This window comes from Lampris incognitus, chromosome 14, assembly GCF_029633865.1.
Source record: "Lampris incognitus isolate fLamInc1 chromosome 14, fLamInc1.hap2, whole genome shotgun sequence".
Lineage (NCBI taxonomy): Eukaryota > Metazoa > Chordata > Actinopteri > Lampriformes > Lampridae > Lampris > Lampris incognitus.
In genome coordinates this window covers 8,834,294-8,849,137 of record NC_079224.1, presented here as the reverse complement: position 1 = coordinate 8,849,137, position 14,844 = coordinate 8,834,294, and the positions used below count along the sequence as shown (strand labels likewise).

At 42.7% G+C, this 14,844-nt stretch overlaps 1 protein-coding gene across 2 annotated transcripts; it reads right to left on the bottom strand.

The window, feature by feature from the left end:
- Positions 1-14: 14 nt before the first annotated feature.
- LOC130123960 (ankyrin repeat domain-containing protein 13C-like) lies at positions 15-14,595 on the bottom strand. Of its 2 annotated transcripts, XM_056293297.1 has the most exons (14): positions 13,644-14,595; positions 13,495-13,536; positions 12,277-12,381; positions 9,209-9,294; positions 8,844-8,889; positions 8,564-8,630; positions 8,206-8,350; positions 7,950-8,081; positions 5,776-5,937; positions 5,595-5,674; positions 4,913-5,011; positions 1,449-1,549; positions 1,211-1,356; positions 15-999 (listed from the first exon to the last, which is right to left on the bottom strand). In XM_056293297.1, the coding sequence occupies exons 1-13, from the start codon at positions 14,026-14,028 to the stop codon at positions 1,226-1,228; spliced, it is 1,581 nt and encodes a 526-aa protein (XP_056149272.1). In that variant the 5' UTR covers positions 14,029-14,595; the 3' UTR covers positions 15-999; positions 1,211-1,225. The 2 variants fall into 2 exon arrangements, with proteins under 2 accessions (XP_056149272.1, XP_056149271.1); XM_056293296.1 differs by having other exon boundaries at positions 15-1,356.
- Between the last annotated feature and the right edge of the window lie 249 nt (positions 14,596-14,844).

Sequence of the window (14,844 nt, the reverse complement as noted above, 5' to 3'; positions counted from 1 at the left end):
GTTTGTACTGACAGGAAGTGGGTGGAGACACGGTGCTGGTGCTTTATTTAAAGGGATGTCAAGTTGGTAAAGCTACGATACATGTTAGCTGACGTCAAACATCTCGGTGGGTCAAGCTGTCCGTCTCAACAGTGGGACCAAAAGCTTCACAGTTTATTTACCCGAAGGTAGAACGCACATGAAAAATATGAGCACTGCTAACAGAGTAAAAGCACTGAGAGGTCTGTGAAAATGCTAAAGATATTTGGTTTCTTTCCTTGTACTCTAAATAGGAAGATGTAGGTATTACAAGTGTTTAGGAAATATAGTTCAAAGATGCTTAGTGATTTTCTGTCATATAGCATTAGCATGCGTTAAATAATACTTCATATCAGTGCAGTATTAAACTAGAACATTTTCCTGATATTCCATCTGCGTTTCCACACGAACATACAAACCTTATATAATGATTCACTCGCACAGAACACAAGTCCCCATGAGGACGACAAATGAAACGAGACGGCCAGGAAGTAGCGTGAGCTAACCTGAAAAGCAGGACGTCACATCCTGCGCTGGAGAAAAAGGCTTGGGTATCGAACTGTAAGAATGTCGTTTTATGCCAAACTTCCTCGCACCCGGTTAAAAAACCTTCTGAAATACCGGAAATGTATTGCTACAGTATTGTTCCTTTGAGAATGTACTGTACATCATTTACAACATGAAAAGCTCGGTTCAGTATCGTATAGCTATATCTGACACTAGTCGTTTACTCTTAAATCTATCTTAGTCTTCGTCTTTAGTGGATTATTTACAGATGACCAACAGTGCAGCTTCGAGAGGACCAAAATGCAATGAGGGAACGCCGGTCAGTGTCCGGAGTCGGAAGTGGAGTAGACATAGTCGACACATTCGGACGAGGCTGAAGGAGCCCCTTCTGAGTCCTGCAACCTTCCCAGGAGGAGAGCAGCACAGAGCAGTGAACGCACCGTTCAGCTGGTGAACAGCGAGTAGTACCTGTTACTATGGTTTCATAAAACGTACTACTGATATGCATCCGAACGTAGTATAGTACATTTTAAAGATCTGTTTTTGCATTGATTTGCTTTCGAGTATCTACAAAAACAAAAAAACAAAAAAAAAAATTGTCAAGAGATTGATTCCCTTTTAAAAAGATCACATAGTAAAATGGGAGTTTGTCAGTGTTTCGTAGTCGAGATGTCTAAGTGCTTACGATGTGCTAGCTAGATCACAGGTCCGGGAAACGACTGGGATCCTCTTTGTACTCGGCGGGGATGGAGAAAATCGAGTCTTCAAATTCATCGTAGTGAAATTCCTGAAAGGTGACGGTCGCTGTGATAGTCGGGAAGACGGGGATGTCTAAAAAAAAAAATTAAAGAAACCATTAATATGTACAATCTATGTTTGACCACAAACATAAACCCAACGGCAAGACCGTACTTGATACATACCCAGTTTTACTGGAAAACCTGGAGGAAGTTTCATCTGGACAAATTCTCTGAGCTTGTTGAAGTGTTTAAAAGGGGCGATCACCTCCAGTACGTTCAGTAATCTGGAAACGGTAGGAAATGGACACGTCAGTTATGAAACACATTTGCATTCAGTGCAGTAGCTCACACCTCAGTTCAGTTTCACAACTTCAGGGTTTCCCCCTGGAGATGGAACAAAATAGCCCTTCCAAGTAACGTCAGATCTTGAATAAAGAGATCACATGAGACACTTGCCTGCTAGCCCAACTTAATTTGTATCCGACATGTTCGACAATATAAACGGTCTTTTAAAAGTTTCAAAGTGATCTTAAGTAATCCTGGGGTACCAACATAACTCACCAGCTGTAACGAAGAAGAATTGAGATTTTTGAGATACTTTATTGATCCCCGTAGGGAAGTTACGCTCTGCATTTAACACATTCTAGCTGTGTAGCGCCCGGGGACCAACCCCAGTTCGTCTCGCCATGCCTCGGTCAGGGACACAGACAGGAGTATTAACCCTAACATGCATGTCTTTCTGAAGGTGGGGGGAAACTGGAGCACCTGGAGAAAACCCACCGCAGACACGGGGAGAACACGCAAACTCCACACAGAGAACGACCTGAGATGAACCCAAGGTTGGACAACCCCGAGATTCGAACCCAAGACCTTCTTGCTGTGAGGTGACAGCGCTAAACACTGTGCCACCACGCTGCCCACTGGTGGCTGCATTAACCATTCAGCATAACTGAAATAACAGGCTATGTAATAGTAGGGCTGTTGGAGATGTGCGTCTTATATTGAAGAGTGAATATCTCTTCATGGAGTGCTTCAAATCACCTCCTCTACTTAATCCAACAACACCTTTTCTAGGAAAAAAAAGAATGGATGTCTCAACTACACCGCCACTATTTACAACATCATCCCCTTTGGAGGAAAAGCCAACCTCTTCTGGAGGGATGTCTTGATGCATGCTCAATAATCCAGGTAAGAAAATCACAGAAAGTTGAATCAGTTCACCTGGACACAACGTTTATTGAGAGAGAACGTTTCATCACTCATCTAAGTGACCTCTTCAGTCTAAAATGACAGCAGGTATCCCCACCCTTGTAGGGCCCTGACACACCAGGCCGACGGACCGTTGGCCAATGTCAGGCCGTCAGTGAGCGTCTGTGACCCTAGTTTTTGCGGTGTGTCCCGAACTGTCGGCACTAGTCGGACCCCTGTTGGCAGCTTTTTGGCCGATTCAGACTTGATGTACTTCACGACCAGTCTCTCAAAGCACTTCATGATGATGGGAGTCAGTGCAATGGGGCGGTAGTCAATGAGGCAGGTCACAGGGGACTTCTTTGGCACTGGTATGACGGTGGTAGACTTGAAACACGTGGGGATGACTGCTTGGGACAGCGAGATGTTGAAGATGTCAGCAAGGACATCTGCCAGCTGCTCAGCACAGTCCCTGATGGCTCGGCCTGGGATTCTGTCTGGACCTATAGCTTTGTGTGGGTTGACTCAGGGGAGGGTCTTTCTCACATCAACTGCAGTCACTTGCAGAACCTTATCATCCATCAGGGATGTGGTCTTTACCACCAGTACTTTGTTCAGTCTCTCATATCGTGTGCAGAAGTCATTCAGTGCGACTGGGAGGGTGGGGGCACCGCCACAGGTCTGAGGAGGAGGCTTGTAGCCAGTGACGGCCTGGATGCCCTTCCACAAGTGGTGTGTGTTTCGGCTATCAGTGAAGTGGCTGTTGATTCTCTGTGCATATTGTCTTTTGGCCTCACTGATGCCGCACGACAGGTTGGCCCTTGCTGTCTTGAGGGCTGCCTTCCCACCGGATCTGAATGCAGCATTCCGGGTCCTCAGCAGCGCCTGGACTTATGCTGCCAGTCAGGGCTTCTAGTTGGCCCGCGAAGAGATGGTTTTGGTGACTGGGACATCATCTGTACACTTACCGATGTAGGCTGTCACTGTGTATTCCTCCAGATCAATTATTCTACATTCTAAATTCCACAAATATTATAACTTGTGATTACATTGTGCAAGATAGTCCACATTAATTGACAATGAGTGGCTGTTAGCCATTAGATATATTGATATGGGACCATGTCACATACATAGAAGGTCATGTCACACAGACAATAAAAGGACACTTGCCCAGAGAAGGGAAGCTTCTTGTGCGCTCCACTGGTAATTATTTTGAGCCGATTGTTTTGTAACTTTTAGGGGTTTGGTCTCTACCATGAACATTCTTTTACTGGACTGATGCATCTCTGGTTGTTGATTTATCTTCTGATGTATACCCTTGTGGAAATTATTACCTTTAAACTTTTCATTATATTTCTGCTTGTTGCTTTGCACTGCTGGAATAAAATCTTGCTAGTTTTTGAACCTTTATTCTCTCTCCTGGGCCAGGCAGGGCTCAGTAGGGTTTAACATGTCTCTCCCTGTCTGACATAAAAAGGTGAAAACATTTTCTGATTTACTGAGCCGGATATGAGGATTTCTTATCGAATGCACGAGACTGTTGAAATTAACATTTCCTCAGCAGTAAAATTATATTTATTGCTTAAATGAAATCCAACACTCCGGCTGCATTCAAGAGAATTAGTTGTTAACTATGGTGCATTGTACCCTATTCATCAGGCCAATAGAGTGCAATAAGGTGGTTATTGGGAAGACTTAAGGAGGTAGACAGAGCCTGGACTAGTAATTCTCAACCTCTGGCCTATCATTAGAAGCGTATGCTATTAGACAATAAGCAAGCTAACCGACATCCAGTTTAATGAGAGGGCCAGAATCTGGGCCCCTGCATAGGGGCCTCCAGGCAACATCTCTGCTTAGATCTCATGTCCCTTGGACCTCTCTCACATGATAACTAGACTATGTGCTAGCATTATATGGACAGATATTTTCATATTATCAGTTGAGAGGAAAACCTGGAGTTGTTTATTTAGAAGAAAAACACAGTTTCTCTTGTCATTTTTGAGATGAGTCATATATTTTCTTAGTTTTAGCAAAAATAACATGTTTTTTTTAATGGGAAAACTGATGATGCCTGCATATGTAGTCAAATCTTTGTGGTTATTTTGGCTATTAAGAGTTATGAGCTTAGGTAATTTCTGAAAAGTTCAACAAGAAGGCTTGCCAACTAGTTCCCTGCTTACCACATAAGTTTATATAACCAAAAAAAAAATCACTAAGTGTGTGATGGGAATTATTAGCACAGTAGGAACATCTTTGACCATTTGGATTCCTCAGCTGAAACTTTTAATTATCTAATTAATGACTGCCAAATTTAACATGCAACCCGATTGTATCCCAATGTGACTAATTTTATCAGTAAACCAATACTTTTCCAAGATCCAAAGAGTGTCTCAACTTCCTCCAAAATCAGTCAGTGCAGAGATTTGTAAACAGATCGAAAGAGGCGGGGATGTACTTACGACTCGATGCCTAGAGGAAAATCCTGGCTCATAGCTACAGTCGCTTTGAAGTTCTTCTTGCTCTCTTTGCACACAAGATCTCTCCCAAGATGAGGTGGCCTGAAGGTTGGGAGAAAGGCAGACAAACAAAGACATAGCTTTTTATAATCCCTGGTGGTTCAAGAAAATTTAGGGCTCAGCTTTTTTTCTTTTAACTATCCTAAATAAGCCATGTCAAGGAGTGATGAAATGATCCATACATCCATCCATCCATTATCTGAACCACTTATCCTGCTCTCAGTGTTGCCGGGATGCTGAAGCCTATCCCAGCAGTCATTGGGCGGCAGGCGGGGAGACACCCTGAACAGGCCGCCAGGCCATCACACAGGGCCGACACACACACACACACACACACACACACACACACACACACACACACACACACACCCCTAGGAACAATTTAGTATGGCCCATTCACCTGACCTACATGTCTTTGGACTGTGGGAGGAAACCGCAGCACTCGGAGGAAACCCACACAGACATGGGGAGAACATGCAAACTACACACAGGACGACCTGGGACGACCCCCAAGGTTGGACTACCCCGGGGCTCGAACCCAGAACCTTCTTGCTGTGAGGCGATCACGCTAACCACTGTACCACCCTGCCGCCCATGATGAAATGATAAAAAAAAAGTAACTTACTTTCCATGCTCGGCAGTGATGTACTCTTCCCAAGAAATTGTGTTGGGTGCTGGTGCTGTGAGGGACTGCCTTCTCACAGGCTGAGGACACAAAAATAAGACTGGTCATTATTAGAATAAGAGCGTCACTGATGCATCAAAATTCCTTCTCACAATTGCATCTAATCCTTCATCTCATTCACCTCAAAGTTCTGCTCGCTGATGCTGCCCCCTTTACTCAAGCTCTCCATGATGGCTTTGTTCCTGAGAATGTCTTCCTCACTCAGGTGCTCTCGACGTTTCCTGGACTCCAGCACCAGACCATTAACTGCATAGAAGTCAGCCAGGAAATTCCCAACTCTCTCCTATTCAGAATACAAGATGTTACAAAAAACAAAACAAAAAAACATCCATGCCTTTACCTCAAGTAAAGTAAGCAAAAAAAAGTAAAGTAAGTAAGTAAAGTAAGCTGTTTTCACATGTAACTCTGTAAAAAGGACCAGAGCAGAGTCCACAATGTTGTTACATTGTTTCATAATGCCAAACACATTTCTGTTAAAACCAAACTAAATGAAGAAATCAGGATGAGGGCAATGCAGTTTGGGGTCACAGCAATATATTCTAGTTGCCCTTCATTCGCTAACCAGCTACATAAGAGAATGAGTTCGACAGAAACATAGCATACAGAATTTATTGTCATGGTCTAAAACGGACAAAGTTGTAATAAACTGCCAATGATGCTCCCTCTTGCCATGTTTTTTTTGGAGGTTCTGGATTTCTAGGGCAATGAAAATATTCCACCGTGAGCCAGCAGTGCATAACATTGACTCATCATTCCCTTAATTAAGCTAGACATCCCTGAAATTGCTTTCACATTGGAAATGGACCACACCATAGTCTATTTGGAGGCAGACCAAAAACCCTTATTTTGGCTAAATTTTGGGGCGCACCAAAGTCTGCGTGGAGTGTTCACACCTGCAAGGTCCAGTGTAAACAAAGCATTCAGACAGCACACACCACATCATTGTAGGTGTGGAAGCTGTGCAAGATCCTACTCCTGCCTCAGTTAAAAGTCACTTATGTCTCAAGCTTGCTGTAAATACAACTATACTTTAATCTGTGTCAAAGAGTAAACAGCTAGTGAAATGCATGAAAAAACTGGAAATCTAAGAGATCTAGGATTGATTTTACTGATCACACAAAGTGCAATCTACTCTAAAGCATGTGATACCACAATGTCTCAACCTAGCTGGAGGCACATTCCAGCTAACATGAATCCCTTATTATTGATGGCATTCACTACTGCTGTTTTGCACTTACTTGTACACAAGTATCACTGCTATCTGCTACTTGCATTTTACATCATACGTAAATGAGATGTCTTTAATACTGATATGTGGCTTTGCCCATCTGCATCTGCTAAATGGGTAAATGTAAATGTCTTCATATCCTGTGAGCTGGTCAACAGGATCCTCCTCTTAATGCAATAAGGGGTCCCAAACTGTGGAAGCCCCTGCCCGAAGAGTTTAGGGTTCATTGGTTCAGTATGTTTAAAAACATACTTTTACCTACTTTTTAAAAGATTTGCCCTCTTGATGCTGCATTCCAGACAACTCGGAAATTGAGATTTTCTGACCTCCTACTAGAAAAAGTACAATGGAACGCCACTGTAAGTCAGGAGTTCCTACTTGTAAACTCGGGACAAATCCATCAACCCTGACTTCATGAAGAAGCAGTTGTCCGACATCACACAACAATGGCAGAACCCACGGAGGCGCACAGTGTTAATGATAAACCATCAATTAAGGCAATGTAAAGTATATTTACCTGTATTTAATTACAATTATGCGTACTATCATATGGTAAAACCTGTTATTAAGTAGCTGGTTATGCTTAACAATCTCTGGAAGTTATCGCTGCACAAAAGTTATTCCTCTGTTTCGTTTATATATGCGTGGAGGCTGCATTGCTGACAATTCGATTGTTTATACTCTTGCCAAAAAAATAGTTTATCACGATCAACCATGTTTTTTGTTTATGTTTGCCGTTGTGCACCTGGAACGTTTGGAGGTCGGAAATGGGAAATTCCAACCTCGGACTTTGAATGGAACGCAGCATTAATTCTAGTGTTGCTTGTTTTACAGGATAAAAGTTAGTGTTTTAAATCCCTTTTTGTAAGACACTTTCCAATTCTGCATTTTAGATAAGCACTAAATGAATCAGATTTATAGCTTTATTATGAACTAATCTCCAATGACAGCTGAACTAAAAGTTTGAGCAGAAAACGTTTTGTTGTTTTATTTTTAACCAATTTTACCAAGGTTTAATTGATTTTTTTAAAATTGTATATCCAACACCATTATCATGCAGGACTTACAGTCTTGTCTTCTCTGAACAGCCAGCCAATCTGGCTACGAGAGAAGGTGATAGACTTGGTGGAAAGGGTGGCAGAGTAGACGTCGCTGCTCATCAGAATATCCACTTCTTCTTCAGTCTCCATCTCAGATTCCTTTGGAGTTAAAAAACAAAAAAACAAACAAACAAACAAAATCCTCAAAGATAATCAGCCATTACCACATACTGACAGTAGGCTGGGATGTACCTGATCAAACCCTGAGAAACCGCTTACACACCTCATGATGTATTCTTTGGTACACTTTCGCCTCATTGTCCAAGACTACAAAGGACTGGGAGGGTGCAGCATCTCCATTGAAGATGAAGCTGAGATCTCCACGCTGACACTTCATATCAGTGAAGTCTATTAGCGTGGTGTCAAGTCTAAATTAGGAGGCAAAGAGGAAAAGAAAAGAAGAAAAAAGAAAACAGGAAAAGAGAGAAATGTGAGGGAGAAGATGAGATAATTTCTCATTTTTCTGCATATGTAAAAATGCCACAGACCATAAAATAAAACTACAGCAGATCTAGTGGGACAGATGAAATCTCTGAAAGTACAGCTGTACGGACAACAGCTGTCTGGCAAGTATGAACTACCTGATATTGATTCCTTGCTTGTAAATCTTACAAGCATCAGATGGCAGCATCCTTGACAGCAAAGGCACTAAAATACAAAAACGGTGCCAGAATAGGTTGAAAAGATGGGAAAGGGATTAATTATAAATGCTTCAGAAAGCCAAAAGCAGATGTAAAAGGCAACTTTGAAGCAATCAGTAAAGTTACTTCAGATAGTGAAGCTGGTTTTTGCAATTGAGCATTTTGAAGTAACATGCAAGTATAAGATTTACCTTTCCTCTGGTGTAACATTGAAACTTACCCCAACTCTGAAAATCCCAATGTAGTTCTAGATAGAAGTCACCCAGCTGTGGAAAAGGACGTGATTGCATTATAATCTCATAAAGGTAAGTTATTTACGGAATCAGCAGTTTTTAATTGATATTCAGTGATTAATTTGCCTAAGGAGTGCCTGCTTTATGAATTTGGTGTGGCATAACTAAGGCAAATAATTTAGTAAATACAGCAGTCTACTTTCATTCATACAAATTGTGGCCTAATGGAATTTTACAGGACAGATAGATCAGTTGGAGCACCCAGGTAGGTAGCAAATTAAAAAAAAAAAGTATCGGGTGATGGTTAGCTTGGTGTGGTGGTGTCGTCCATGAAAGCCAGTGTAATTCTCACCTCTCTGAGAGCTTTCAGTAGTTTTGGCCTCTTATCCTCCACACTCTCTCTGGACTGCTGCTTTAACTTCCTCAGTATTGCTGTGACTAAGGAAATGACATTGAGAGGGAAAAAGTCCAATAAATACGTGACTATTGCTGTGTAACAGCTTGGCTTGTCAGGCCACCAAACTGTAGCATACAGTCATGAATGTGTGTAGGTATTCATTGTTTACCCATGCAAAAGAGCTGAAATCAAGCTCAGGTCTGTACTCAAGCGAGACATCATGTGACATGCATCACATGATGCGTTTTACTGTCCTGTACAGTAAAACACTCCCAAATATACCTAGTAAGAGTAATAAGTTGCCATTTAATGATATCAGATGGATAGCTATGAAATCAACAACAACTTAGTTTTGTATAGTGCCTTTCAAAGAACCCAAGGACGCTTTACACTAGGTAAGAACAAAAAAAAAGAAGCTAAAAAGACTAGACCATAGGCCTTAGTAAAAAGATAGGTTTTCAGTAGTCTTTTAAAATTGTCAAAAGAAGCAGTGTTGCGGCTCTCTGCTGAAATAGAGTTCCAAAGGGTGGGGCGCTGCCACACTAAAGGCTCTATCCCCAAAAGTCTGCAGGCTGGTGGGGGATGGAAAGCAAGCCCATGTCTGCGGACTGCGGATTCCGGGACGGAATATAGGGGTTGAGGAGGTCTCATAGGTACTCGGAGGTAAGGGCACGGAGGGATTTATAGGTGAGGAGGAGGATTTTATAGGAAATGCAGGATTTGACCAGGAGCCGGTGAATGTGGACAAGGGTGAGAGTGATGTGTTGCCAGGGCTTGGTGTGGGTGAGCACCCTGGCAGATGAATTCTTTACATACTGAAGCCTGTCTAGGGCTTTGCTAGGTACTCCAGACAGGATTCCATTGTAATAATTCAGATGGGAGGTGATGAAGGCATGGATGAGGGTCTCTGCTACGGAGTCTGAGAGTAGTGGCCAGAGTCTGGTAATGTTTTTGAGGTGAAAGAAAGCAGATTTTGTGACGGATTTGATGTGTGACTGGAATGAGGGGGTGGAGTCCAGAATGACACCAAGGTTGCGGATTTCTGGGGATGGCCAGATGGAGCAGCCATCCATGTCAAGAAGATCTCCAACCTTCCGGAGCAACGCCTTGGGAGCCACAACCATGAGCTCAGTCTTATTGCTATTTAGCTTGAGTAGATTTGATGACATCCTGATTTTTATTTGGTGGAGGCAATTGACAATGGATTGTGGGGGGAGCAGAGAGGATGGTCTAGTGCTGAGATAAAGCTGCATGTCATCAGCGTAGTAATGGAAACTTAAACTATGGTGGCGGATGATCTGACCTAGGGGGAGCATGCAGATGGTAAAGAGGAGGGGTCCAAGCATGGAGCCTTGTGGCTAGCCTTGGTTGACTGGGGCTAGGGTATAACTGGAGTCTCTGATGGTGACAGTTTCTTGTTGGCGAGATATGACTGGAACCAAGAGAGAGCTACACCAGTGGGGCCTAGGTATTCAGATAAGCAGTTGAGGGGAATGGTGTGGGAAAATAGTGTCAAAGGCTACAGAGAGGTCCAGGAGGATAAGAATACTGATGTGGCTGGAAATCACCACGATGAATGACAATTGAAAGCCATATATCTACAACGCACTCCTGATATCTTGACAATGGGGAAAATACTTGACTGGGAATAGAAGGGAGTAGGAGGAAGTGCTGACAAAGCATGTACTGCAGGGGCAGCTTATCCCTGCAGACTACATATGGACACCTAAAGTGAACTGCTGTTGCAGTGTGCACACGTCAGAGTGAAAAGAGAATGTGTGAGGTCAACACTAGCCACATTCTGCAATATTTTGCAAAAAGCTGTGCATCACCCTCATTACATGAGATGCACAGTATTTTCCTTTCTTACTATCGCCATTTCATTAACCAACAGGCAAGTCTACTTTTGTGCACTGTGTGGAATTTGCTTATCCAAAGACATCCTGTGTCACTGGAGTTTTGTATTGCCTTTGTGTGTCCTTGCTGGACACTGAATGTGGCCAACCTCCTCTTCCCCTTCCTATCTGCGTGTCACCCCTTACTGTGGTGTGACCTTCCCATGGCAAAACTCCAGCTCCCAGTCCCAAGCCTGTCTGTCTGCTACAGCAGGCGTGGAGAGCAGAGATGCATACTAACAAGGTTGACAGTCATTTCTTCAACTGGTGGATATCAAAGTCTACATCACAGAGTTTATAATACACTTATATAATACATAATACACTTGATGAGCTATCTAGTTTGCACTGCACAGAGACAGCAACAACAAACAGCAACAACAAACTACACTGAATAACAAAGGTCAAGGCTTTCAATGATCCTGGTTTATTTCTATTTCTAAAAACCTAAACAGTTGGGTAAGCCTTGTGAAAACGACTTAAGTTATGTAATTTGTTGTTGCAAATAAAACAGCTAACTGGTGATGTTAAAAATATGAATCCATCATTATACCAAATAATAAAACATACAATAACAAACCCAGTCAACACTCATGTATGTTTCATGGGGTCTTTCTTTTTTCTTTAACCGATTCCATAAACGGTCATAGATCTAAAATCAGTAGCATCATTAGACAGGGGAGAGAGCAGTAAGCTTATGGCTTCCTAACACTAAGCCATGGTTCAGGCTGTGTTCCAGCCCATCTGGATGATGAGTGCTCAGAGAAAATCCCCACCTCCCCAGCATTACATTTTTATTGGACAGTCTTTGCCATCAGAGTAGTCTACTTACAATAAAACTTACAATAAAATTACTCCTACCAAATGGTTCAATCACTTTAGGGCATGATGCCTAAAAATAAAATAAAAAAACTATAAAAAAAACCCATTAAGCTTAAAGTTGATGAACAAAATGTACTTAAGGGATCTTGAGGAGCATGTTACCAACATCTATATTAAGAAAAATGTGGACTTGTCTACTCGGGGATTATAGCCTGGAAACATCCAACAGTGAAAACCTTGATGATACTTGAGACTTCTATGTAAAACCCATACAGTGAGAGAGAGAACAAAAATTAAATGACTTACTCATTTGCCTGTCACCATAGCTGATGGCCTCTGCTAAAGGGCTCCATCCTTGTGCATTCTTTATCTTTACCGGGGCATTATGGGCCAGGAGTAAGAGGGCACATTCTGAAAAAAAAAACAAAAAAAAAAACATCAAGTTAAGACAGACTTCTCAATTGGAAATATGTTTATTATATTTTGACTGTGTTATAATCATGGAGTTTGTTTTCCCATGTTAAGTCCCTTGTTTTAATCTCTGTGTATAATATATGTTGCATTTTTACCAAATGATGAACTAAACAGGAAAAACAAAACCTTACCAAATGTTAACTTTAAACCAAACTGTCAGTATTCCAGAACGCCACGATCAGCTACTCGCATATATCTAACAACAGAGCACCACTTCAGGCACGTTTTGTTTTTAAAAACAAAGCAAGGAAACTGCCTTTTCAAATTTTATGAGCAATGTTCTACGGATGAAGACTTAAATGACGAAGATACAAATTTTACCTGGCCACTAATCCTTCTCAAACCCTAAACCTCTGGTCATAAACTGAGTTTTGCATTGGTATAATTCTCAGGCGTTAAAAACTGACATCATTCTGGATAGTAAAGTCAGGGGAATCTATTCCCTTGCATCTCAGTCAGAGAAATCAGAAGTCACTGAGGACCCTTTCCCCATCAGCCAAACTGCTGACATCTTGTGCATCTGTGTGTTAATGCTGCAGAGGTCAGACAGGACAAGTTAACTGTAGCAGAAGTCGGTGGGGGTATACTAAAAAAAGAATGAAGAGAGACTGGAAAAAAAGCTGGAAAACGTTCAGTTTATGCAGGGCAAAATGCACTTCCAACGAGCTAACATCATGACAGATGTGGAGGCGTGGGAACACAGTACACTGACTGACACTGAGCGACATCCTGCGCTCAAGGAAATTAGTAGGCTTAGGTTTAACATCTGACAGGCCATTCTACTGATGAGCATTGTATGGAGTCAAGTCAAGTCAGATTTATTTATGTACACCATTTGATACACAGGGCAGCACAATGTGCTTTACATAAAATGACAACACAACTGCAACTCAATCTTAAAAGTGCAAATATATGCATATCAGCAGGTGTTAGTGCAAAAAAAAATATCAATTATCATATGCAATGGCCATTTAACTTTTAAATGCGATGCGTTCATGTCCCTTCGAACAAGTTTCAAAACAGTTCCGTCATCTCCATTGTTGAACTCACCTTTGTGGCCCAGCATGACAGCCAAGTGAAGAGGCGTGTTTCCTGAAAAGGGGGGACACGAGTATGGAAACGTCAAGTGAGAAGGCAACGGTTGTAACGAATACGCGACGTTTAAGTTACAACGCTGACGGAACACTTAGACCACCCACCGTGCACATCCTTCTGAGAGATGCTGTGGCTCCTGATGAGGGAGGACAGCCGGCGCACATCCCCTCGGAACACGCACTCGTGCACAGGGTACCCCAAGTCCTCCTGCGTTAAGATTATTGGGTTTTTGTTGTCGTCGTCGACGACGGTGCCGACCGGCGAGTTGGCGTTGAGATTGTTCGCGTTGATGTTTGAAAGCTGCTGCTGCTGCTGCTGCAGGGCGAGAGGTTTCGCTGGTTTCTGAAAAGCCCTGTTCGATCGGAAAGCGTTAGTGGTGCCGTTGGGGATGGTGCCGTTCGGAGGCTCCTCGTACCGATCCATGATATCGTCATTTTTGTTCGGTTTGCTGTGGTCTTTCCGCAAGGTGCGGATCTTTTCCCCGGTCATGACTGAATGTCGAGCTAACGATAACTCGCGTTGGTAATGACGCTACGCAGGCTGGTTATAAAATAAATATATATATATTATATATCACATCGACGGTGGATCAAGCGAGCATCGACAGTATTTGCAGACGGGGCATTAGACTTAACTCCGCGGCTAACACCCCTTTGGCTAACACCCCTTTAGCTAACACGAACACCCCGTCGTAGTTGTCCGATATGACAATCAGTACACCTGCTGTGTAACTCGGAAGCCGATGCTAGCCGCTAACGCACGCTAGCCAACAATAATAAATAACGAAGGTTGACGGGTGCGGTGACGACAACGGAAAATTGAACTAAACAACAAAGCTCACTGACAATATTAACATTCGGCCGAGTGTGCAAATGAACGTCTAGAGGCTACATCCTCATTTCTACCGGTCCCCCTTGAGTATATGTTCCGGCATCCCCAGATTCCGAGCGCTTTGCGGCAAAATTCCGCCGAGCGGCAGGCTTGCTAACGATTAGCTAGCTCCGTGAAATCTCGCGAGACTACCTAGCCGGCAACGAAGTCGGTAACCGTCGAAAAAGGTTTCAAAATGGATTCTTTCCTCTGAATAATGATCTTTAACGCTCGCCGCCGACGTAAAATTGAAGACTTCACTTCTTTTGGGGGGGGGGTGAATTAATACGTTAAAGGATTTTTTTTATTCTTTCATAGACCTTGGTGAAGTGGGCGCTGTGGACTCGTCCTGAGTTTAGGTTGTTTTTATATTAAGTATCTCAGAAAGCAACCGCAAAGTATGTACACGTAATAATTTCCTCAGTACAAACAGAA

Bases quoted from the DNA above. Each gene is read 5' to 3' on its own strand.
- LOC130123960 (XM_056293296.1), bottom strand. From the start codon at position 14,028: ATGACCGGGGAAAAGATCCGCACCTTGCGGAAAGACCACAGCAAACCG. The intron at 8,890-9,208 runs GTGAGAATTACA...CCTTTTCCACAG, and splicing joins TACTGAAAGCTCTCAGAGAG to CTGGGTGACTTCTATCTAGA. The intron at 8,631-8,843 runs GTAAGTTTCAAT...TTTGTATTTTAG, and splicing joins TTGGGATTTTCAGAGTTGGG to TGCCTTTGCTGTCAAGGATG.